This window comes from Filicampus tigris, chromosome 4, assembly GCF_054856515.1.
Source record: "Filicampus tigris isolate MCC_2025a chromosome 4, RoL_Ftig_1.0, whole genome shotgun sequence".
Classification (NCBI taxonomy): Eukaryota; Metazoa; Chordata; class Actinopteri; order Syngnathiformes; family Syngnathidae; genus Filicampus; species Filicampus tigris.
In genome coordinates, this window is record NC_141220.1 from 24,545,119 (window position 1) to 24,570,122 (window position 25,004).

The 25,004-nt window shown below is 43.0% G+C and overlaps 2 protein-coding genes across 3 annotated transcripts in view; one reads left to right on the plus strand and one right to left on the minus strand.

The window, feature by feature from the left end:
- The window catches only part of cttnbp2 (cortactin binding protein 2), a 40,553-nt gene extending 34,922 nt beyond the window's left edge, over positions 1-5,631 (plus strand). Inside the window, exons 15-23 of the mRNA XM_086029012.1 lie at positions 64-219; positions 1,307-1,479; positions 1,573-1,751; positions 1,824-2,044; positions 2,138-2,296; positions 2,373-2,424; positions 2,599-2,698; positions 2,928-3,038; positions 3,579-5,631. Coding sequence (XP_085885138.1) covers positions 64-219; positions 1,307-1,479; positions 1,573-1,751; positions 1,824-2,044; positions 2,138-2,296; positions 2,373-2,424; positions 2,599-2,698; positions 2,928-3,038; positions 3,579-3,836 — 1,409 coding nt within the window. The 3' untranslated portion in view covers positions 3,837-5,631. The remainder of the gene's footprint in view (positions 1-63; positions 220-1,306; positions 1,480-1,572; positions 1,752-1,823; positions 2,045-2,137; positions 2,297-2,372; positions 2,425-2,598; positions 2,699-2,927; positions 3,039-3,578) is intronic.
- A 528-nt stretch (positions 5,632-6,159) lies between these two features.
- Positions 6,160-25,004, minus strand: part of cftr (CF transmembrane conductance regulator) — a 33,135-nt gene continuing 14,290 nt past the window's right edge. For both annotated transcript variants that reach the window (XM_086029013.1, XM_086029014.1), the window contains exons 11-28: positions 24,144-24,314; positions 23,700-23,891; positions 20,722-20,816; positions 19,953-20,039; positions 17,740-18,520; positions 16,938-17,066; positions 16,815-16,852; positions 16,032-16,318; positions 15,884-15,963; positions 15,506-15,656; positions 12,906-13,133; positions 11,254-11,354; positions 10,254-10,481; positions 10,021-10,176; positions 9,098-9,187; positions 8,847-9,019; positions 7,791-7,896; positions 6,160-6,695 (exon numbers count right to left, since the gene is read on the minus strand). In XM_086029013.1, the coding sequence (XP_085885139.1) occupies positions 6,477-6,695; positions 7,791-7,896; positions 8,847-9,019; positions 9,098-9,187; positions 10,021-10,176; positions 10,254-10,481; positions 11,254-11,354; positions 12,906-13,133; positions 15,506-15,656; positions 15,884-15,963; positions 16,032-16,318; positions 16,815-16,852; positions 16,938-17,066; positions 17,740-18,520; positions 19,953-20,039; positions 20,722-20,816; positions 23,700-23,891; positions 24,144-24,314 (3,312 nt within the window). In that variant the 3' untranslated portion in view covers positions 6,160-6,476. The remainder of the gene's footprint in view (positions 6,696-7,790; positions 7,897-8,846; positions 9,020-9,097; positions 9,188-10,020; positions 10,177-10,253; positions 10,482-11,253; positions 11,355-12,905; positions 13,134-15,505; positions 15,657-15,883; positions 15,964-16,031; positions 16,319-16,814; positions 16,853-16,937; positions 17,067-17,739; positions 18,521-19,952; positions 20,040-20,721; positions 20,817-23,699; positions 23,892-24,143; positions 24,315-25,004) is intronic.

Sequence of the window (25,004 nt, forward strand, 5' to 3'; positions counted from 1 at the left end):
CATTAGATGACGTTTCATCACCTCCTCCTCCTCCTCCTCACCGCCTCCTCCCCGCCGACGCAGGCTTCCTGGTGCCGTCGTCAGCGTGCGATCATGGCAGCTGCGTGGTGCTGCTGCTGCAGGGAATGGAGAAGGCGGCGTCCCTGTCGGCTCTGCTGGGAGATCTGTGCCACAGCTTGGACAACAGGACCTCCGCCGCCCCCCTGCTGCTTAACACTGGTGAGTGTGCGTGTCGTCATTGTGTGCTATTGCGCAACCTTTTAGTTTAAGACAAAAAGAACTTGCATCGTTATCAGTACTACTTCAAAAAATGTCAATAAAACAATGACTTCTTAAAACAAAAACGAAACAATTTAGTAGTTAATAAAACGCAAATTTACTAATAAAAATAAAACGCTGCTTGTTTTTGTTTTTTTAATTCTTTAAAGTCAAGTCAAAAAAATTCTTTGCAATGTGCCCCCACAAGTCTAAACATGGTAGTCTGATTAATATTGCTCTTGTGGAATATGAATTTATCAGAATAATCAACGCGTCTTTATCCATTTCGGGGTCTGTCATTCTGTCCGGTACCGCCCCCTGCTGTTGACTGAAGTTGACGTCAAGCTGCCCTCGGTCATGTGACCAAAGCCAGAAAACAGGCAAGTTGTGGACTTCGCAAGCTGAGCCCGCGGCCACTCTGACGTACGTTTCGGTCGACGGCAAGTGCCGGGACAGGACAATATGGCCGCCCCCGAGATGGATCGAAATGGATGGATTATTCTGTTTAATTCTTATCCCAAAAAAGGTTTAAACAATCAGAATGCCGTGTTTAGACTTCTAAAGGCACATACTGTATAGTGCAAATAATTTTTTCACTTGACTTCTGCTTTAAAATTAAAAAATACAATTAAATATACCTAATTATTAAAAAATATTTTGACTTTAAATTAAATAAATAAAATTCTGTAAAATAAATTCTACTTTTTAGATCAAATTAGTACTGCTTCACTACATGTTTTATTAGTACTTTGAAAATAAATACAATGAATTGGAACTGACAAAGTACAAATATTTCTACTCAAAAAATATTTACATACAGTTTAATAATACTTGAAAAAAAACTCATTTAAAAACTACTTAAAATACAATTATTTTTACTGAAGAAAATGCAATTATTAATACTTTAAATAATGAATAAAGTCATCACAATAATTATCCCTTTTTTCAAATGTAATGCTACTTTTAAAAAAAATCAAAATTGTTACAATGGATCCTGTGAAAAGTACCGCATTCCTTTCACGCATGAGAATGATCATTTCCTCTTCAGGTCCGCATCACTTCTGCCAGCGCAGCTTCCTGATTGGCTCCCTGTCAAAGCCCCGCCTCCACGGCTCGGAGCTCCGTCTGCAGCAGCACTTCCGCTGGCTGCGTCTGCGCTGGGACCAGGAGCCTCTGCACGGCCTGCTGGCCAGGCGCCTGCGCAGGAAACTGCTGCACCAGGTCAAACCTCCTTTTCTGGAGTCTGGATCGGGAACTACGTAAACGCACGTCGTCACGACAACAAGTAGTTTTGTCCTTTTCTGTCAACCCCAGACAGGAAGTGCGGCGTGGTCCGGTGACGGCGTCATGGAGAAGGCGGTGCTGTGGGTGGCTCAAGTGTGGCAGCAGCTTAACGCCTGCTTGGCACATCTGGGCACGCACGAAGCCTTGATGGGACCCCGACACTTCCTGGCCTGCCCCGTCCACGCCAACGACGCGCACGCCATCGTCAGGTACGCCAGTGCGGGCGCTGCATGAACCCACGCACGACGTAGGGCACGTTGCCATTGCTGCGCTGTGCTCAGGTGGTTGTCTCGGCTGTGGAGCTCGGTGGTGGTTCCTCGCGTCGAGGCGGCAATTGTTTCCCGGGTAACCGCCAGGCGCCTCTCCTCCTCCTCCTCCTCCTCCTCCTCCCCGTTGCCGAGCAACGTCGTTCTGAGCGACGGCCAGCAGGCGGTGCTGAAGGCCGCCCTCAGCATCCTGGTCAGCAAGGCCGTCCTGCGGGGCTGCCCCCTGCCCCGCCACGGTCAGACCTTATTTATTTATTTATGATGATTATCCTTTTTTTTTTTTTTTCAAAAATTACAAAAAAATAAACAAAAAAAATCTCTCTTATCAGAGGTTGCATTCAGGGGCGAAGCCATGCCTCTGACCGCCATCGGCCCCTTTAAAGGAAGCGGCGGCAGGAAGTGTCGAGACAAGCTGAGACGATCCAATACCGGCCCCCGAAAGAAAGGAAGTCCTGCCTCCAGCTGGGCCGGTGGCTCCTTTAGACACGGTAAGGTCATTATCGGGACATTGTCTTTCAATCATTGTGGAGGAAGGCATTATTGATGACTCAGTTGTGTTCCCAGGCTCCGTATCCTCCACTGATGTTAGCTGCACTGCTAATGGCAAAATCCACAGGTTTGTACTCACTCAAATTGGTAAAAACTAATATGACTACTTGTACTACTAGTTGGTAATGTTACAGGTGCTTGTACGGTATCCGCACTTTCAATATTGTTTATGACTGCAAGGGTTCGCCGACGGATGGAGACGTGTTTTTAATATTTTGACTTGCGTGTGTGTTTTATTCAGGGAGGCGTCGGGTTTGTCTTTGTTCTCGGACGACGAGACGGACCTGATCCAAGAGCTTCAGTCGTTGTGTTCCAGCAAGTCAGAACCAGACATCAGACTGGTACACGCTGCAGTCCTTAGACACATGACATTATTAAATATATCATTACAACCACCAGAGGGCGACAGTGATTTTTGTGTTGACTTTTCACTTGTGAGAGTGCATTTCTTAATACATATGTACAGTTACTGTACACAAACACAGTGTCAAGTTCAGGGGGAAAAAATGAATTGTAATTAATATGACCCTGCCTTAAGTGTATTGATGTATTGATTTTCGTCATTTCCAGACGTGGGCGTCCAAAGACGACGACGTCCTTCTATTCGCTGCCAGTAGTCCTGTCGGAGCGCCGCCCTCAAGACCAGAGCAGGAAGTAGCCGTGGACCAATCAGCTCAGCCGGTGAGGACACGGGAGGGAAACAACACGTTGATAGGCCAAAAGCAACCGATGGCTCCAAACTGTCAGACAGCAAGAAAGTCCTCAGTGGATATGATAAAATGGTGTTCATTAAAAAAGGTCAAATTAAATTTGGTTAGAGTGCCCCCTGTTGGTGAGGGTTAGGTACCTCGGAACTAAACGGAAACGCTGTTGTGAAGTCCTCCAAAATGTTCCTCATTTTTTTCTCAGAAATGTGTGTGTGTGTATATATATATATACATATATATAAACATCTTTAATTAATGATATACAACTTTAAAAAGTGCAACTTTGTTCTCAAAAATTAATGAGTTGTGAAATATTTACTTTACTCGAACATTTTTTAACTCCTAAAAGTAGCTTTTTATATATAAAACTTTTTTTAATAAAAGTAATGCGGTACCTCGACTTACAAGCACCCCCACCTTATGAGTTTTTCAAGTTACGAGCTATTGCTCGGTTGAATTATTTTCTTTGCTTAGTGTTGTGAGCCAAAATGTGAGCGTTTCCTGTCTCCCGCAGTCTCTGCTCACTCAGGCGGTCGTCCAGAGCAGCCAACGCCGCGCGAGCCCTCGAACCAAATCCCAGCTGCCCGTGCCCAGCAGGGGGCAGCAGCAGCAGCAGCAGCCACCGCCGCTGCCTAGCATCGCTGCGGGAAACAACATCAACATCAACAACAACAACAGCAGAAGCAGCAGCAAAGCAAACAGCAGCAGCAGCAATGTCAACAAACAATCACAGGAGCACATCTGGCTCCTACAGCAACACAATCACAAATAAACACACAGACGCACACACACACTGCCCCGCCCTCTAAATGAAGGGCCAATCACACAAGTTGAAATCTCTCCCCACGCCCCTTATTAAGAATACAATCACAAGAGGACAACACAAGTTCCACACTAGGGGGAAGGAAATTTCGGTAATTTTATGAGTAACCTGAGTACAACTATTAATCAATGTCATCGGATATGTTGAGAAAATATTTCATGGTAGTACAATTGAAATTAAGCCTGGTACACACATTAACATAATCATTTTCACCACTTTTTAGGATACTTTTTTTATGCCCTCCCCTCACAAAATACAAAACTTTTGTCTTTAAATGTTACATTTTCCCTCCCTCCCAGAATGTTTTGACGCTTGATTTAAAAAATTTTTTTTTTTTTAGATGTACGACTTTCTAAACATTGTTTTTTTTTCTTTTTTGCTTGAAAGATAATTTTTCCTTAAAGTTGTATATTTTCCAGATTAAAATAAAAAAAAAAAAAAAAGCAATTTCAAACGTAACTTTGAAAAACATTTTAAATGTTCTTTTTTTCCTCATGATTATTTCTTAAAAACTTTTTATGAAACATGCTCATTTTTACTGGAAAAGATAGCCTTTCCTCCGCAAAAATGAATTTCCCTTAAAATGTCATTTCCTTTTTCCTGGAAAATAAGCAGCTTTTTTCTATAAATAAAAAAATTGTTTTTTAATTATGAATGATTAAAAATAACTTTTTTTTTACCTTTCAGAGTAAATAAAAGTTTTACCTTGTCAATAAACAGCATATTTTCAAAAGGTCGTACATTTTCAAGAAAATAATTTACATTTAAAGCCAAATGTAGTTATAAAGACTGCTGCAACTTTTTCTAAACAATATTTTACTTTCCCCACTCAAATTAGGAAATACGACTTTAACATTTCAAGGGACAAGGATTATTTTACCAAAAAATCCTACATGTTTAAGAACACAAGACATTTCAAGAAAATATTATGAGAAATAATAGACTCGTTCTCTCCCCTCGAAGATTTAAAACTGTCTCCGAAGGTTGTTTGTGTGTACCAGGCTTACGTGACTACAGTAAATTTGTGAAATGAATGATTTTAGACACGAGAAGAAGAAAAAAAAATCCCATGGATTGGTATTTAATCAAAGCAAGACTGTAGGTTCTTAAAATGTGTATTTGATATCTACAGTAAGTGGTGTATCAGTATTATATGACTATGTGCACACGTGTTCCCCTCCCTCCCTCCTTCTTAGCAGACCACCTTTGAACTCTTTGTACTCGTCACACTTCCTCGTGTGTACTTTGGGGACCACACTTTTTGTTCTAGAAGCAATTCTTGATAAGACGATCGCTTGGCGTCATCTCACCGAGTAATCGACTTTATTCTCTCTTTTCTATTGAGTGTTTTTGATGTTTGTTTGCACCGTGGCTTGGACATGAATCAGGGTTTTTATGTGTAAATAAGAGTTTTAGCATTAGCGTGTCATCGCGGCGATGACGTTTGTACAGTCAACTTCAAAAAGTGTTTGTAAAGTTTGAAAGTGAGTACTAGATGTGTACTGTAAGCCATACTACTACAAGCTTTCTTTTCTCGCATCAATCACTGTGTATGCGTTTATTCTCAACCAATATTTCTTTGATGTTTATAAATCTATTAAGAAATATATAAATATATATGAGTATATACATATGTACAGGAGAGATTTTAGTCCGTTTCAAAGGTGTGCGATGGCTGTTCGCAGTTTTTAAGAAAAAAAAAAGTTGTCTTTCAAGCACAAAAATATTAAAATATTCAAAAGTCGCCCCAGAGTGACCATTTTTTTGTAGTCCTACTTGGCACCGATTACTCCTGATAAGCCATTTAAAGACGTAAAGGTAAAATATAGATAGATAAAAGAACTGATAAGGTTTCAATTTTCATTTGTCAATAATCAATTTTTAAACGAGAAACAGGAGATGGCTCATGGAGACAGCAAGGCTGCCCTCGAGTGGACGGAGGAGGGATGGTCTTTCCACACGTGAGTATCTGGAAACGACTAAACATTTGTGTCAAACATAAATGCGCATACCCGCTGAGCCACAAATGCACAATCAACACTTCACAAGCTGAATATTGACAAATGATAAATGCACACAACAACAAAAAAAAACGTGAAAATCCCAAATATATTTATGGGTCTGAAAAACGTCAAAGTCACAAATATATTTGTGTCTCTGAAAAACAGGTGAAAATCGCGGATGCGTTTGTGTGAATAATTTTGATACAGTTAAGTCCGGCACCAATGATATACAGATACACGTGTAAGTGTGCAAACAGGAGCTGACCAACAAATGTCAAAATGTTTTATTGTAAATATATTTGATGGAGCAAAGCTAAAACACTTGTTTCTTTTCCTATGAAAGAACAAAACAAAATCATCCCATTTGCGCATCCAGGTACCTGACTACAAGAAAGAACAAAACAACACAACTAAAAAAAAAAAAAAAAAAAAAGAATTATTGCGACTTTGAATGAATTACTGGCAACTTGTGCTCTGGTTGTTCATTTAGTTGGATCGAGTACCTCAGCGTGTCTCTAAAGTGCTTCAAAGTGGGGCTAATCGTTTCCCCACCGGATGGTATGTACTTGCGTGTCTAGTGAGCGCGCTAGAGTCGGGTGTCGAGCGACGCGTCGTCTTCGGCCTCCTCCGGCAGCGAAGCGATGTTGGCGCAGGGCGGCGCCGCCCTCTTGGTGGAGTTGAGCCGGTGCAGCGTGGGGCCCAGGCGCAGGCGGTCCGACGGGCTCATGGCCTGCTTCAGCTGGCTAGTCTCGTTCAGCAGCTTGTGCAGGTTCTCATACGTCTTGATCGAGCTGCCCGACATCATCTAACAACATGCGCAAAAACATACTCGTGGTTATTCAAAAATAAGTTGTTTTTTTGTTTGCAAGTATATGACTTTTGTAAAAATATACTTTTGGCTCTCAAAAACACAACTTCCTAAAAACCTTGTGGTAAAAAAGTACTTCTTTTTGTGGGGTCGGGGTCTTTTTGTTGTCAGGGATATAGAAGGCTGGTTTATTTTGGGGTTCAAAAAATAATTCCCCTTGCCCCTCCTTTAAATTACAACTTTTTATTCTTCAAAACATTTTTTTTTTCTCAAAAGTATATTGTTTAACATTTTTTTACCTTAAATATACAGGTACAACAGTTTGTTTTTAAACTGCAAACGCCAAATATACCGTTTTTTTTATATACAGACCACCAAAATTCTTCCTTGAAAATAAAATGTTGTTCTAAAATATATACTTTTTGTCCCCAAATATATAGCTTTTGGTTTAAAATGTACACAGAATATACTTTTTATTCTCAAACATGAATATACTTTTATTGTCAAAACGTTTTTTTTTTTAAATACATATTTTTTTCTTTTTTTTAAAATGCAGACTTAAGACTTTTTGTTATCAAATATAAAACCTTTTGTTCGCTCAAAATACTTGTTTGGGTCGCTTTTACTCTAAGATATATAGAACACAAATACAGTCACTTATTTCCTCAAAAATATTTGTTTTGCTCACAAATATACACCTTTTTTACATCAAATTTTCTTTATGACTTTTTTTAAAATCAAAAATATAATTTTGGTTTTCAAAAAATACTATTTGTTCTCTCCGAAATATCTGCTGATACCAAAAAATATACAAGGTTTTGTTAAAACAAATCTAGAACTACAAAATATTAAATAAAATAAAATGTAGTACATTTTTGTGCTCTTTTGGGATCCCAACAAAACACACATATATAGGACCCAAACATTAATCTTTCGTCTTTGTTAGCAAATATAGAAATTTTGCCCTCCAAAAATATATGTTTTGTTTCCAAATATAAATGTTTTTGAATATACTTTTTGTTCCCCAATATGCCTTTTTTGGTCAAAATGATACTTTTGGTGAACTCAAAAAGCAGAAGTGCTGTGTCTCACCAGGAAGGACTGACACTCGAGCAGAGGTTCGAGTCGGTGCTCGGAGAGGATGACGGTGCAGTCCGAGAACGACTGCTTCAGTGTCTTGCGAAGCACCTGCAGCGTTCTGAGAACAACACAACACAACACAACACTTGACGAAATGTTGCGTCATACTTTTTGTTGTCAAATATACTACTTTTTGTGAGCAAATATACAACCTTCTCCTTGAAAACATAGCTAATGTTTTTGTTTTCAAATGTACACCTAAAACAATCTTCAATTCATTCTTTCTCAACTATTAAACTGCTTATTCTCCAAAATAAGCCGTTTTTTCCCCCGCCTACAATTTTCTCCCTTGATGAAATACAGAACTTTTTTCCTCAAAAATATGCAACATTTTTCTTTTCAAATATGTAACTTTTTGGGTGGGGTGGGGGAAAATAAATCTTTTTCCTCAACACAACTTTTTATTCTCAAAATACACATTGTTTTCCTCGAAAATGTGCCTTTCTTTAAACAGATTTTTTTCTCAAATACATGACAGTTCTTATAAAAAATACTTTATCTCAATATACTGTGACTTTTGTTCTCAAAAATATGAATGTTATCAAAAATGTTTGTGGGGTGAAACTTTTCATCAAACAAAATCCAAAATATAAAAATATTTGACCTTTTGTCAAATTATACTTTTTGTTTTCTTTCAAATATACCCTAATTTGACTTTACACATTCTAATTATACATTATATTAACATATTTATAATATATGTATATATAAATATATATTTTTTTTCTTTTTTATTCAATATATTTTTTTTTTATTTTAAATATTTTTTAAATTGTAAAAACGATACTTTTCTTTTTTTTATTTTCTAAAAAAAAGTTACAAAGCAATTATATTGCTCTTATATCAGCTAAATAAAACAACTGCTTTGTTCTGAAATATACAACTATACAAACCAAACATTTTTGTTCCCAAATACGCCACCCCCACACGCCCCACAAAAAAAAAAAGAAAAAATGAGAGTCAATTCTACCACCTGAGCTCCCGGTAGCGTAGTGGGTGGCGACTTACATGGGGTCGAGGTACGACGAGGGTTCGTCCAGCAGCAGGATGCGAGCCTTGCTGAGGATGGAACGAGCCAGACACATGAGCTGCTTGTGTCCGTTGCTCAGCACGTTGCCGCCGTCCTCCAGCTGGAAATCCAACTTGTCGGGAAACTGCTCGATCACCGACTTCAGGCCCACCTGATAATCACACGCGCACACACACGCTAAGCTAATGCTAAGGTGGCCTCAAGATGGCGGACACGTGTGTAGGAGTACCTCATCGGCGACCCTCCACAGCTCGTCGTCGCTGTAGCGGCCGTGAGGGTCCAAGTTCATCCGGAACGTTCCGGTTAGGATGAAAACTTTCTGGACATTACAAATCACCAACATCGTCACAAGTCTTGATGATTACGCTTTCTGCCTAGTCCACCTTTCATGGCTAATCGTGTTCCCCACTTTTGCTATCTGTTATTGCTGATTACTCTTGCTGCTTACCCTTGATGAGCAGCCTCGTTATCTATCGTCATCTACATGCAGCTGCTCACAACTGCTGCTGAGGTTTGATGACTAGTCTCGCTGACTAGTTTTTGTGCCTACACTTGCTACCAATTCTTGCTGCCTACGCTTGACAACTAGCATTACTGCCTAGTCTTGCTATGTACATCGACCTTGTCCGTGTTTAACGACTAGTCTTGGCTCACTAGTCGTCCTGCCGATGCTTGCTGCCTACCTTTGAAGACTAGTCTTGCTGACTACCCTTGCTGACTACTCTTGCTGCAGACGCTTGCCATGTACTATTAAGATGCCTTCCTTTCCTAGTCTGCTAGACTAGCCTAGTTTCTACCCTTGCTCTCTACAATTAACCTTGATAACTAGCAGTAGTAATAGTTAAATAGTAGAGGTAATGTATTTAGATCACTAGTCGTCCAGTCTTGCTATCTACTCTATCCATTACAGCTGACTACTCTCACTGTCTACCCCTATTAATGCTGACTACTCTTGTCAAGTAGTATTGCTGCCTATCTACTTATCGCTGCCTACAATGAATGTCTGCGTTTGATGACGAGTCTTGCCGACAGGTCCTGCTCTCTTATGCTTGCTGCCTACCCTTGACAACTAGTATTCCTGCCTTCATATTCTTTCCGCCTAATCCTTGCTGCCGACTCTTGCAATCGACTACTGCTGCCTACTCCTGGTACCTGCGGCACAACGCCAAAGGCCTTCCTCCAGGTGTGAAGTGACACGGAGCTCCAGGAGACGCCGTCCACAGAGATTTCGCCGTCGGTGGACGCCAGACGCAGAAGAGCCGACAGCAAGGTGCTCTTTCCTGAGCCCGTACGACCCAGAAGACCAACCTGAGAGTTGTTATGAGACCGTTTGGGGGAGTGTGCGTAAGACACCGTGAATGCAAGAGGATGAAATCCAAACTGACGCTGTGCCCGCCCTCCACCGAGAAGCTGACGTCACTGAGGATGGCGCGGCCGGCCTCCGTGTACTTGACGGTGAGGCCCTTCACGTCCATTTGACCTCGGTTGGGCCAATAGTCTTGAGCGTGCGGGTTGTCGATGACCAGGTCACTTCCCGGTTTGCCCCCTCGGCCCGCCAACACTTCCTCCGACGGCAGGTCGATGAACTTGAACACCCGATCAACTGAGCGCATCTGGGGAGCGGGAGGAGCGTAATTACGACAAAAGAAATAGCCACTGACTACTGTTGCTGACTACTCCCGCTGCTGTGAGACTTGCTTCACTCTTTCTGATTATTCTTGCTACCTACTCTTGCAATTTGGTCTGCCTATGTTTGCTGACTAATTTTGCCGCCTACTTTTCTCATTTTCACTCATTACTCTTGCTGACTACTTTTGCTACCTACGTTTGTGACTATTTTTGCTGCCTACCCTTTTTACCAATTCGCACTGACTACTGTTGCTGACTACTCCCGCTGCTGTGAGACTTGCCTTACTCTTTCTGATTATTCTTGCTACCTACTCCTGCTGCATAGTCAATTTTGTCCGCCTACATTTGCTGACTAATTTTGCCGCCCACTTCTGCCTTTTTTTATAATTAATCTTGCTGACTAATCTTACTGACTGCTTTTGCTACCTACCTTTGTGACCATTTTTGCTGCCAACTCTTTTTACCAATTCGTACTAACTACTGTTGCTGACTACTCCCAGCTACCTATTCTTGCGTACGCTTTCAACCTCCCCTTGCTGACTAATCTCGCCGACTACTGCAGCTAACTAGTGTCGCTGCCTCCTCGTTGCCAACTCGCACCGACCACACCTGCTGCCTACTGCAGCGCCCCACCCTTGCCACCAACTACCGATCCGTTCCCCGGCTGCCGAGTCTCACCGACTACTCTTGCTGCCTTTGGCTCCGATTTACCCTTGACCGGACAGTGACGATGTCATCGTGTGCATGAGCGCATACCAGGCTGTCCACGGTGATGCTGGTGATGACAGCCCACTGGAACGTTCCCAGTATGAGCATGGCCAACGCCACGATGATGCCGATTTCACCCGGCTTGTCCTCTGCCGAAACACACACTTTCAGTAACTTTGCGGTGATGTCACAACACTCCGTTCGAGACTACGACCGAGAATTAAATTGTTCTTTGACGTACGTTCAACACAAATACTTAATGCCGGTTACATGACGCATGTGTGTATGTGCTTCCCCTCCATTTTAATCCAACACACACGCAGACCCACACACACATTTCCTGTGTTATGACATTGTATCCAATAGCACGGCAGCAGTGGACACACTGCAGGGTTCAGATAAGACTCAATAAGGCTCATCACACCCTGTGGAAATATTCCTTTTAGGTCATTGGACAACATCATCGGTATCATCGACATTCACAGACACACAGTTGCTCCCTATTGTTCACCAATGATTGTCGTTAGATACTTTTTATTCATCCCAGCAGAGGCACTAAGGAAGTTCACGGAATCGAATGAGCTCCGATACAAAAAGGGTCCCAACGCACTGAGAAGTAGGGGACAAAACGTATACTTATGTACAGGATGTTGGTAAAACGGGGTACACCTATGCTGATAATCGGGCCTATAATAATTGACGCATTTTCGCTTCAGTCAGCGAAGGCCCGACCGTCGTTTGAAAATAGGATCCTGAGTGATTTGAGAGTGAACATGCTGTGGTGTACGGCGTTTTAGAATGGATCATCCTGTGGTGTGAGGTGTGTAGAGAGTCACTGATTGATTTGTATGATGTGGTGTCAAGAGTTATTATCATGTGGCGCGGGGTGTGTTCAGAGTTTTTGTCTTGTGGTGTGGCGTGAATGATTATCAAATGGCGTTAGGGGAAATTAAGAGTGATTATCATTAAGGGTTGAATGTATTGAGAGTGATTATCCAGTGGCGTGGGGTGTGTTAGGTGATTATCGCGTGTTGTGGGGTGAGTGATTATCATGTGGTGTTGGTTGCCGTGAGGGTGATCATCCCGTGGTGTGGAGTGAGTTAAGATTGATTATCCAGTGCGGGGTGAGTAATTATCATGTGGCGTTAAGAGTGATTATTCTGCAATGTGGTTTGCATTGAGAATGATTATCCGGTGGTGTGGGGTGTGTTAGGTGATTATGGCGTGTTGTGGGGTGAGTGATGATCATGTGGTGTTGGTTGCCGTGAGGGTGATCACCCCGTGGTGTGGCGTGGGTTAAGATTGATTATCCAGTGCAGGGTGAGTGATCATCACGTGGCGTTAGGAGTGATTATTCTCTGGTGTAGTTTGCATTTAGAATGATTATCCGGTGGTGTGGGGTGTGTTAGGTGATTATGGCGTGTTGTGGCGTGAGTGATTATCGTGTGGTGTTGGTTGCCGTGAGGGTGATCATCCGGTGGTGTGCAGTGTGTTAAGAGTGATTATCCAGTGCGGGGTGAGTGATTATCATATGGCGTTAGGAGTGATTATTCTCCGGTGCGGTTTGCATTGAGAATGATTATCCTGCGGTGTTGGTGACCGTCCTGTGGCGTGGGTTGTGATGCAAGTGATTATCCGGTGTTGTGGGGTGTGTTATGGTTTTGTGTGCACCCCACTTTAGTAGTAGGGAATGTACTCACGGTTGGTTCCCACGGCGATGAAAGCAGCGGCGGTGAAGAAGAGCACAAAGATGACATCGCAGCGGAAGAGGAACCAGCGTAGCGTGGCCAGGTAGTGGAACCAGGTGGCCGTGTGGGTGTTGAGCGCCTTGTGGAAGAGCATCTCGAAGTACGTCTGACGCCCGAATGCCCGGATGGTCCACAGGCCCTTCAGCGAGATGATGACGTGCGAGAAGATTGTGCTGCGAGCTGCGTGGCACGAACCCAGGAAGAAAGAGGCACTTTGAATATTTGTGACTACAATTTGGAAACGGATAACTAATCTTGCGACAGGCTCCTGCCGCTAGCTGTTGCTGACTACTTCTGCTTCCCTCTTTAGCGACTCCTGACAACCGTCCCTACCAACTCTTGCAACCAACTCTTCCGATGGACCTTCGCTGCTAACCGCTGCTTAAAAACGCCGCCGTAATGTTGCCGACTAATGTTCCTCCCAACTCCTTTTACTGAATCTTGACTCTTGCTGCCGACTCTTGATGCCTGCTTTAGCTTCCGGCACTTGCTAGCCAGCTTTGCTAACTATTCTTGCTGAACCTTCAGCAGCCTTCTACTGTTGTTGCTTACTGTAACGTGCAACCCGCTGTGTTTGTCCATACTTGCTGCCTACTCTTGCTTGCTACCGAGTCTCGCTGCTAACTTTAGCTGCTGATTCTTGCTACCAACTCTTGCGATCTCCTCTAACTACCAACTGTGGCTGCCGACTCTTACCTTTGCTTCTTACTCTTACTAGCTATTTGAACTCCTGACTGTTGCCGCCAACTTTTGACTTTGCTAGCTTCTTATGCTACCTGATCTAGCCGAAACGCACTACTACTACTACTACAGCAAGAGTTCCCTAATAGTCGACTAGGGAACGCTCGCTGGTCACTCCTACTATAACTACCTCCTGTTTCCGACTACTGTGCTGCCAACCTTTCCTGATTATTGCGGCTGCCTACTCCTGCAACCGGCCCTTGCTGCCGATTCTTGCTGCCTTCTCTGTCCACCCATTCGAAGGGGACAGGTGATCAAATGCCACCTGTACTGTTTGAGTGCAGCGTGAAAGCGGTTGGTTGATGTTAACTGCATCGCTAAATCCATTTGAACGTTTAAAACCCTACACGGCAGCACAATCCCAGCAAACAATGAGTTCATCTACTGGGGGGGGGGGGGGGGGCGGGGGGTCCCAACATGAGTGATTGATGTTGTTCTGGGCGGGCACGCGGCTGCCAGTACCAGGATGGGGATGAAGGAAATCCCCGCTCGTCAGACTCTCAGCTCTTCAAAACTCTTGCGGCAGACAAGCTGGACGTCCAAAAAGCACCAAGTGGCGTTGGCAGTCCTGTCCCATTTTATCATCCGCCTATCAATGTTATTGTGCTATGAGCACAGAGCGCCGGCCGACTTCCTGCCGTCACCTCTTCCATCATTTCCCCTCGGCTCATCGCAGCTCTTCCTCCCTCATGTTTTTGCTCCCTCCACCCATCAAACAAGACCAACAGCTAGGGGCTGTTCGATTTTGCCCGATCAGAAAATCCCGATTATTTTCTCTCAAACCCGATTTTACGATTACGATTTCTTTGTCGATTGAAAAAAATTATAAAAAAATAAAGTATTTTGAATGGCTTTTATTTCAACGTCATTTTTCTTTCTTTGAACTCAAAATGCCAGTCAATTTAAATTAATACACACAGAACAATCTGTTGGGATTAACAGCATTTTACTTGGTTCAGTTCTATTCCAAGTTTCAATCCTGGGCTCCCAGCTCACTACCGACCTGGTCAATTCCGTCAGTTGAGCATACGCTCCACTTTCGCATTTCAGCAATTGGATTGAACGCGCTAGTCACGTATGAGCGCATGACAAACACGGAAGTAACCACCGGAAAACTTAATACGAAGAGAAGAATAACAGAAAGTGCAAATACGAAGTGAATGTACAAACACAACACAATACAGAAAGTACAACTGGGCTACACTTAGATACACCAAAAACAACAAAATCGAACGTGCCGATGTGAACGTTTTTCACATCGTTTTATCCAGAAAATTCGGTTACGCTTCAAAATCGCTTAATCGAGCAGCCCTACCAAACGCCCTTTCCCCTGCTCACTGCTTGACCGACACGAATACAATCAGTTCTAATACAGTCAACCGCCCGTTTATCACGGGAATCGATTACACTACCGCATGTGTTCAACACATTTAAAGTTATCAAAACACACTTAAGCTTCTGAACTCATTCACTGCCATTGACGAATTGACTAGTCTTTTCACAGTCCAGCCATTCAATCCCAGGAATTTATTTATATTTTTCTCACATTTTTTTTTCAAACGTTCGTGTAAAAATAAGGGTCTGAAAATGTCTGGCAGTGAATGAGTTAAACACATTGTAACAACAACAACAAGTGCCTCAGGAACTGTAACTCTCCTTTCCCATATGCAGGGGCATTACAGTAAGAGCGTCTACTCTAAAAACCTGTAAAAAAAAAAAAAAAAAATGGACTTAAAAAGCAAAACACAGCGGCGAACACACTACACAGTAATGAGTTATTTGAGGCAAACTCTACAAAAAGCTGACTTCACCTTCAGCCTCCAGCAGCTTGAGTTGCTGTCCCGTCCTGAGGAAGTACTTCCTGAGGATGACAAAGATGACAGCCAGTGGGATGGCGGCGATGAAGATGTACGGACGTATGATGGACACGGTGAAGATGGCGCCCAAGACGATCACTGACAGCTAATGCCATGGGGGGGAAAAAAAAAAAAAACATTTTAGAGTAAACGTTTGTCGAACAATTTACAAACATTAGTGCCTTTAAAGCTGCATTTGTGTTTTTGAAATTTGGATTTTGAGCGGGGCGCCTGGACCCCAAAAGTTTGAGACCCGCTCCTGACAAGATATTTTTGGTTTGTTTTGGTAGCGTGCCATGAACATTTTCTCATAAAGGCTGTTTGCCGTGTCACCTGGATGAGATCGAAGAGCACCAGAGGCAGCATGTCGTCGATGGTGGCCATGTCCTTGGTGAATCTGTTCATGATGCGCCCTGGCACGGAGCAAAAGGGGACTATCGCTATCCGCCAAGAGATGTCAATTTAGCGAGCGCCTACTCACCTGTCTTCATGGTGTTGAGCAGCGCCATGGGGGCGCGCAGCACCGAGCTGAGCATCTGATCGTGCAGCCGCTTGGAGACGGTAAGCAGCGTGTGCACCAGCGGCAGGCCTCGGAAGAAGCCCAGCGCCAGCACGCTCTCCGAGGTGGCCACGTAGATGTAGATGATGTAGTAGGCGCTGGTGGGCGTCACGATCACGGCCAGGTGGGTGGACGGCGACGAGGCGTTGGGGTGTTGCTCGCTGATGTAGTTGGGAGAGGACGGGTTGGCGGCGTCCCTCCAGATTGTGCTGGCGGCATGGTAAAAAGACAGCTTGGAGAGTTTGCGCTAGATAGACTCAAATAAGAGATGTGTTTTCAGGGCTGATAACCGACGCCGATTATTAAGAGTGAACGAGGCCGATATTTATTTGCACTAAAAAGGAAAAGATTTCCGTACGCGTTTTTCATGAAAACTCCCAACACTTTGTTGAAATGCCTTGAGGCATGTTTATACATGTTAAAGTTGTTGGGAAAAAAACTGCATTCCCAGGCACAGCTTAGAATGTTAAGTGGAAAATAAAGAAAGAAAGAATTCCCTGAGATTTGCCCAATTTTAATATGATCCGTTATCGGCTGGCAGATTTTTAAAAAAGTGCCAAATATCGGTGCCGATAATCGGCCTGGCCGATAATCGGTCTATTCCTATACTCAAATACCCTATTGTAGCGGGTAGGAACTAGAACTTTGGGTGCCACTTAATATGGTTGCACCCTGTTGTGGTGTTTTGAGGAAGGTGACACTTACTCGGTAATGAGGTAGATGCCAATGACTGAACCTGCCACCTGAAGTCAGGAAACAGACGAGAAAAATGTTTTGACTTTTATAAATCATAATTCGGATGTGTCGACGTGTTAGAGATGTGATGACCTCAATGACAAAGACCAAGAAGATGAAAATGAGGACGTAGACCAAACTCCTGTTGGTGGTGACGTAGCGCAGGTAGGTGCTCCACGACGTTGTCTCAAACACGTTCTCGCGCTCGTCCGCAAAGCATTGCTGTCGGTACATCGCAGTTACAAGTCAGTCACGCACCCAGAGAGAGGGCTGCGCAATTAATCGAAATTCAATGACAATTAGGATTATGACACTCCACCATTGCAAAATCGGCATAATCGTAAAAATAACGATTATTGATCAATAATTTACATTTATATCCAACACACTGTTTGTTCACACAAGGAAATCATACTTGAATTTATACATTTTTTTAATCTTTTATAAAAATTCGATAATAACAAATTTGATAGATTTTGTTTGGTCCAAAAGGAACTGACATAATTATAGTGTTCCAAGGAAATGTATTTGGCTTTATATTGCTTACATTAAAACATTTTCATGTTTTGTAGCCAAAAATAAATGATCGTTAGATAATCGTGATTCCAATTATGACCCAAATAATCGTGATTCATATTTTTTTTCACAAATCGAGCAGCCCTAGCGAGAGATGCAGCCGAATGCCAGTGAACAATTCGGTAGTGTCGCGCAGCGGAGGGTCGTTTCGACAACTAGTTAGATGTGAATGTGTGTTGGAATTTTTTTTTTTTTTGGACCATACGTGCCTGGCTGGTAACAAGTCCAGGGTGTACTCGCCCAAAGCGATTCAGGCCACTCCGATACCCGCTATGGAAAATGGACGGATGGACGAAACAAACACACAAGGTGTTACTACCTCCATGTCTTCCTCGTCCACCTCCTCGCTGATGTCGTAGACGCTGTCCTTGGACAGGCGTCGGGAGTAGATGTCCATCTCGGACGGCAGGTCGCAGTGGGGCGGCGTGATGGAGAGTTTCTTCCGAAAGGACGTCTGCATCTGCTCGTGCCGCTCGTGGCTTTGCGTGGCGGTGATGAACGCCAGCACGGACTGCCGGCGCTGCCCGCCCAGGTGGGGCAGTCCGTGGTGGTAGACGTTCCCCCGGGGGAGCACCTCCTCCACCTGGTCGTCCTCCGGCACCATGGAGAACTTCCTGTCCGAGAGCTCCCGCACGGCGTCCTCCATGGATGCGGGCGGCGCCCCGGTGGTGTTCTGCTGCGAGATGAAGGAGAACTTGCGGGCGGCGGCCAGAGGGTTGAGGATGAGCGACTGCTTGCGCTTTTCTGGGTAGCCGTCGCAAGCGCCTTGGGCCACGTTGATGATCGGAGGGGGCGGCGGGCGGCGGAAGGACTGCCGCCCGGGCTCGGGGCCCCGGTGGCCGGCGCTCTCGTCCACGGAGACCCTGCGGAGGGTCTCGGTGAGGATGGAGCCGCGGCGCTCGGCGTTGACGTTGTCGTACGCCTCCATGTCCAGCAGCAGCGAGCTGAAGTCGGGCCGCTGCGCCTGGAGCTCCGAGAAGCTGCCGTAAAAGTAGCAGTCGCCGTTGTGCAGCAGCAGGATCTGGTCGGCGCGCTTCAAGTGCTCCAGCTTGCTGGTCACCACGATGCGAGTCTTGGAGGACATCAGATTGCACACGCACCTGACAACACGGGCGTACGTCAGCGCTCGATATGAGACGAATGGAAATGCCCCAAAAAAACGGATTGTGTTTTTTCATAAGAAAAATAGCACTCTAAAATCTTTGTCTTTAAAAAATAAAAAAACTACATAGACTAATGACATAACTAAATGGAATGTAAAGAAGTTTTGCCACATTTTATTTTATTTTTTGCACCAATTCAATAGACATTGGGCGACACTTTCTGGCGTGTGAGCTTAGGCCACATGAGAGGGGGATAATACAACCTTAGAGGCACACAAATAAGAGAACTGACTCAGTGAGCTGCAGTAATAATCATCTTTTTTTGTCAAAGAATAAAGATACAACAAGGCATTGATGTCCATGTATCGTCGGTGTTTTAATGCCGTGCTAAGTGTGAACAATTGTTGTGACGGTTGACTTAACTTCGACCCCAGTTTATATTGCCTTCATATACTGCTCCCACCAACATCAGCTCAACAACGTCCCCAAATCATCCGCAACCACCCAATTGAAGACGGAAAAAAATGCTCTAAAATTGCAAAGAATGGTGCCAGTCGCCAAAGTTAGCAGCTAGCACCTAGCTTGCACCTAGCGGCTAACGGCAAGAGTCCAATAGCCTTGCGACACTTTTCTTTGTGTTTTTGACAAACCAGGCTAACTCAAATGTGTTGATTGAGCAAGCAAAGCAGTACTAATTAGAGTACCTTGACTTAAAAAAAACGACATTTCTGTGGTTCCCCCTTTATGGTAAAGTGACGTAGTTGTGTTAAATATGCGTGTTGTTTTGTCTTTCGTTTGACAATAAATGTAAACTGGGAGTGGCCATGAACAGCTCGAAGCCTCTTTTTTTTTTTTAAGAGCGGTTCACTGTCAGCCAAACTGCTGCTTGTTGTAAATTGAGCTGAGTTGAGTTTTTCCAGGCTACTCAAAGCAAAAACAATCATCGGCTCGTGTCTCAAAACAGCCATAAGTTGGACTTGCACTTGCATGTCAAGGCGCCACTGTACTAAAATGTATTGGAGAAAGAAAAAAACAATCTTTTTTTTTTTTTTTTTTTACAAGAATTAAAAAAATTCTGATCCCTGAAAAACGGGAGTGAAATGGAGACAAAAATCCCATAAAAACAAAAAACCCCCAAAATTAATATCGGTAATTAAACATATTTTTACAATTTGAAAAAAAAAAAAAAAATCTGCGATTATCATGTGCTGTATGCAAGTATGCCATGGTACTAAATATGACATTTATCTCAAAAACAAAATTATGAAAACTTTTTTTCCGGATGATTGCAAGTCTTGCCCCCCAGTCTACAGAATGTGTATTCCAACCTAACTACTGTTTGCGCTCCGAATATCAATATTTCTGACTGATAATCAGAGGCACATTCTATGAGTGTGAATTAGTTACCAATTGATTTGCGATACTTTACCTCTCAAAAATCTCTTTCTCAGTCACGATGTCCAAGTGTGTGAAAGGCGCGTCCAGCAGGTACAAGTCCGCATCTTTGTACACCGCCCTGAAGCCACACACGAAAACAAAAACAAAACAAAAAAACACATTAGAGGGCAGGGTGGGGTGGGGTGGGGTTTTTGGGGGCGGGGGTCGGTCGTTATTCGTCATGTGAGAAAACAACAAATACACGGACGTTTCATTGACGGCAACGTGGCTTTAAATTGACGCCAGGGAGGACACTTTATGCAATAAATAAAGCCCATGAATAATGTATGACAACGTGAGTGCGGCGCAACACACACACACACAGACAAAAGCACAGACACACGCTCACACATTTGATGGTGTCCATAAAATCCTAATTAGACTTGAGAGAGCGGCAGCCGGAGACCGTAAAACACTTTTGGCGAACACGTTTCCTGTAAGTGAAGCCCTCCTCCCCCCGCGCATTTATCACGGCGGATATGTTCCAGACCCATCCACAAGGGGTAAAAATCTGCCAGATAGAGACACCACCTGTTGTGAATTTTGCCATTCAGCTGCTTGTTTGAGTCACGCAGACGACTGCAATTAGGTAGGCCATCTGAAAAGTATTTTCCTTTTGGATTTAATGAATTTGTACAAGGTGAGCTTCCTGGTTTGAAACGAACTTTTTCCTCTCATGATCTTATTTATTGAGATCCACCCTTTTTTTTTTTTTTTTTTTAATCAAAGGCAACCGGAAGTGAGCACGAGACAAGAAGTACCTGGCCAAGCCCAGACGGGCCCTCTGACCGCCGCTGAGGGTCACGCCCCCTTCGCCCAGCAGCGTCTTGTCCTTGTCGGGCAACAAGGCAAAGTCCTAAGCGGGCACAGCACATCATCATCGCCATGTCAGCATTTGATTTGTGAAATCATGAAATCACCGTGCTAAGCTACAGAGAACAGAGTGTTTTGACTTTTCCTGTGATACTTTATCAATGCATTGTGATAGTGATGGAATGAAAACAACGCTTGCGCTGTTGTGTGAAAGCGTCAAACACCATAAATGGAGCAGTGTGTTTATGGAAAAAGAAAAAGCACGACACTTGACAAACACCGCGTAAAACTAACAGAGCGACTTTTTGAATTTCTCTCCTGTCATATTGTGAGTCAAATTGACACAATTTTAATGTTTAAAAATCAAATAAAAAAACGTTAAATAAATAAATACATAAAATGTCTTCTGCTTCTGTTTTTTTTTTAATTGTATTTTTCATTATGTTTTTTTTAATTTTTTTTTAAATATTGACTTGAAATGACTAAACACACAGTTGACCACATTTACTCATGAACATTTTTTTTTTTCCTGTCTTCCAAGTAAACAAACAAACAAATAGGACGTGAAAGGAATTTTTAGCAGCCAGTATTAACGGTCACAAGCGCACAAAGATCAGCACAGTTGTGATGAGCGGTGTGGTGGGGTAGACATCACTGAGAATGTACGGATGATGACGTGAACGTTGTGATCAGGGGGTTAAAACTTCCTACCTTTTGCAAGCGGCACTTCCGGACTCCTGACGTCATCGCATGAGGGACCAAGTTAACAGCGGGTTTAACGGCTTATCACACTCGTCTCGTATAAAAAAAAAAGCATCATGAAGCAAATGTGCAGAAAGGATTGGTTTGGGCAATTTACAACCAAGGAGTTGCCGTTACCGCCTGGTATGGTTGCCAGGGTAACGCCTTTTTTAAAAATTCTCTAACCTAACGATTTCAAGCCGCTATGATGTTCAAACTTTTTCCACTGAGGGTCACTTGCAGGAAAAATGGAGGGAAGAGGTGGGGCCTTCACAAATTCGACATGTACGATACATGAGCAAACATTTTACAGCAAAAAATTCTGAGCTCTCCAAGTGCCGTACCACAATCATGATTAACAATAAAATACAGCAGAGGACTGGGCCTAAGTGTTCATCAAAAAACCATGCAGAGGTTTTATTCCGATTAAAGTATATTAATATCATTGTTAGCCACTGTACGATTGTGTGGTTTTAACATTAATATGATGCTTCAATATAGAAAAACAGCCCTGGAATTGGCTCAAAATGGCTGCGTGGAAAGAAAATGGACGACTTCCTGTTTGATTTCGGCTTGCTCTAAAAACTCATTAAAACAAAAAAAAAAATCCTGAAATAAGTCCAAAAACAAAGTCAAAACTAACTATAATGAAAAATCCCAAACTGTTATAACCCTGTCCCCATCTGAGCGAATTCTCCCAAAATGGCTATTGACATGTTGGCTTCCTCTGCAGGTCTTAAATCAGATAAAATAATACGGAAGATATTGACAGCTGAGTCATCACTTTCTTTGAAAACATTGAGGACATCATCGGCATGACGTCAGCTGTCTGTCGCGTGTGTTTTGTCTGCATTTGTCTTGTTTTTTTTTTTTTTTTTTGTCACGTTGACACCGTCCAGAGGGAACAAGATGGCTGCCGGTGGTCGCAAAGCCATGTGGACAGTGCACACTGTCGCATGTTTGCTGTGGCAACAGCACATGTTTGGGAGCAAAACAACCTTAAAGTGCACTCAGCGCCACAGCCAATGTGGCGTGGCCGCGAAACGCTGATCTTCTTCTGCTCACAGCCAAAACAAACATCTCATGTACTGGTTTCGTAACGTCATGCTAAAACTAAAACAACTTGATAGAAATTCACAAAAAGGCGGCTATGAGAAGAAACGCTATAAGTGCATGTTTAAATAACAATAATAATAATAATAGACGTTAAATTAAAAAATTCCACTACATAAAAAAGGGCACACATTTTATATTTTACTTCATTTTAAAAATAAAATAAAGTAATATAAATAAATAAAATATACAAAGCCACAATTTGACATGTGACTCTTTTCTATGCTTGTCAAAAAAACATGTTTATACTGTATGTATTTAAAGAAGGCAAATACATCCAAATTAAATCAAGTTAAATTAAATATTTCTCTGCTTGGAAAAAAAAAACCACAAACTGAAAAAGACAAATGAAATCTTAAACTAGATTCCACCTATTTCTCTGGCTGTCAATTTTCCTTGAATAAAAGAGATCATTATAGTATTTATATTTGCCGGTATTTTTTGTGCGTGTCCCATTGTGACAACACTATTACCGCTCCAATAATTGTAAATTGACTTCCTGACTGTCACCCATTGATGAATAAGTATAAGTATATAAGTATATGAGTATACTTATATAAGTATATTTATGCACGTCATCATTGAAGCGACAACAGTGGACACTGCTAGTTTGTGTCTCCCGTGTTGTCCCGTCCATTATGGAAGAGCAACCAGCTCACGTTACATCCCAGTGACAGAACTGCACGTTTCCATGGTAACAGAGTGGACCTTATTCCACTGGGGGGGTCTTCACTCAACAATCAGGCTTATGAGAGAGTGTGTGTGTGTGTGTGTGATAATATTACGTGTGTAAATATGGCCAGGGGAGAGCAGAACATTTTTGAAGCCTCCCAACAGAAACGTGTAGTGTCTGTCCGCCTCTGTTATGGCTCTCTTAGAACCCCTGAAGCTGAATAATTGTTGTCAGGGAAAAAAAAAAAAACCTCTTTCACATAGACGTCCCGCAAAATGTGCAGAAGAACCGTAATTTGTGCTCCCTTTTGCCTTTTAAAGCACAAGCCAACATGTCAAACTCCATACGCGCTGTCGTTGTCGTTGAAGAGAACTTTTCCGGTCATCAAAATGTACGCACCTCCTCCAGCTGGCAGGCCTTGACGACGGAGGTGTATCGGTACTCGTCGTAGGTGAGGCCAAAGAGGATGTTGTCGCGGATGGTGCCCGGCATGATCCAGGAGGTCTGCGACGAGAAGGACACGCGGCCGCTGTGGCGGATTTTACCCTCGGACGGCATCAGCTCTCCCAGGATCAGCATGAGGAGTGAACTCTGTAGGAAAGAGTGGTCCTCTGAAGCGGTCATTTTGTAAAATGGGTCGCGTTCCAACTGCTAATATAGTTTGAGTTACATTGGCCAACATAAGCGATTCCGAAGGCCCTAGGTAGATTAGGTTGACACGGTAGGGGGAAAAAAAAAAAGGCTGTAATCTGATTAGACCCCCAAAAAAATCGACGATACAAAAAGGAAAATGTAGGAACCCGGGGCGACAATAGTTGCGAATCACTGCTTTGGAAGTCTCACCTTTCCGGAGCCTGTGGATCCGGCCACCGCCAACATCTTTCCCTTCTCCAGGTACAGGCTGATGTTCTTCAGCACGGGCGTCACGTAGAGGTTGGTGAAGAAGAGGCCGCCGTTGGCGTGACCGCTCGCTTTGTTCTCCTGCTTGATCTTTTCAAAGAGCTCGACGATGCCCTGCAGCCACACGAGCGCTTTCATGAGGTGCACGACTAGCCGGAGACAATCATTTTGCTGATATTGGTAATAATGCCGGGTCAGCACGATGGACAAAGTGGTGAGCACGTTTGCCTCGCAGCTCTGAGGCTGCGTGAAGTCTGAATGTTCTTCGAATGCTTGCTTGCTTGTTTGCGCTGCTGTTTTGGTTAGCTGTAGAGTTCAAATGGGTTCAGCAATTTTTATCTCCAGTGGCTTCTATGAAAAGTGATTACTAGCTTTTTTCTGTTGAGAAAAGGATGGCGAAGGAGATATTTATTAGTTATCTTTACAGGGAGGCAGTCACTTTTTTGTAATATTAGTTGAGGGTTTTTTTTTTTTTTTTGAGGGAGGTGTCTATGTTTTTTATCGGGGGGGTTATTTTCAGGAGGCATTTATAATTCATATTTGAGGAAGTTGTGGATTTGTATTATTATTTGACAAAGACTTTTTCATGATTTTTGAGGAAGGTGTTTTTTTAGATAAATATTTGTTTTATATTCGAGTGAGGTATTGGAGAAGAATCATTTGAAAAAAAGAGTATATCTTTTTATTATTTGAGGGAGGCGTTGATTTTTCAATTATTTTAGGCATCTATGTTTCCATTATTTGGGGGAAGCATTTTTTTTTTTTTTTTTTTTAACTTGAGGGAGACTTTTTTTTTTTTTTTTT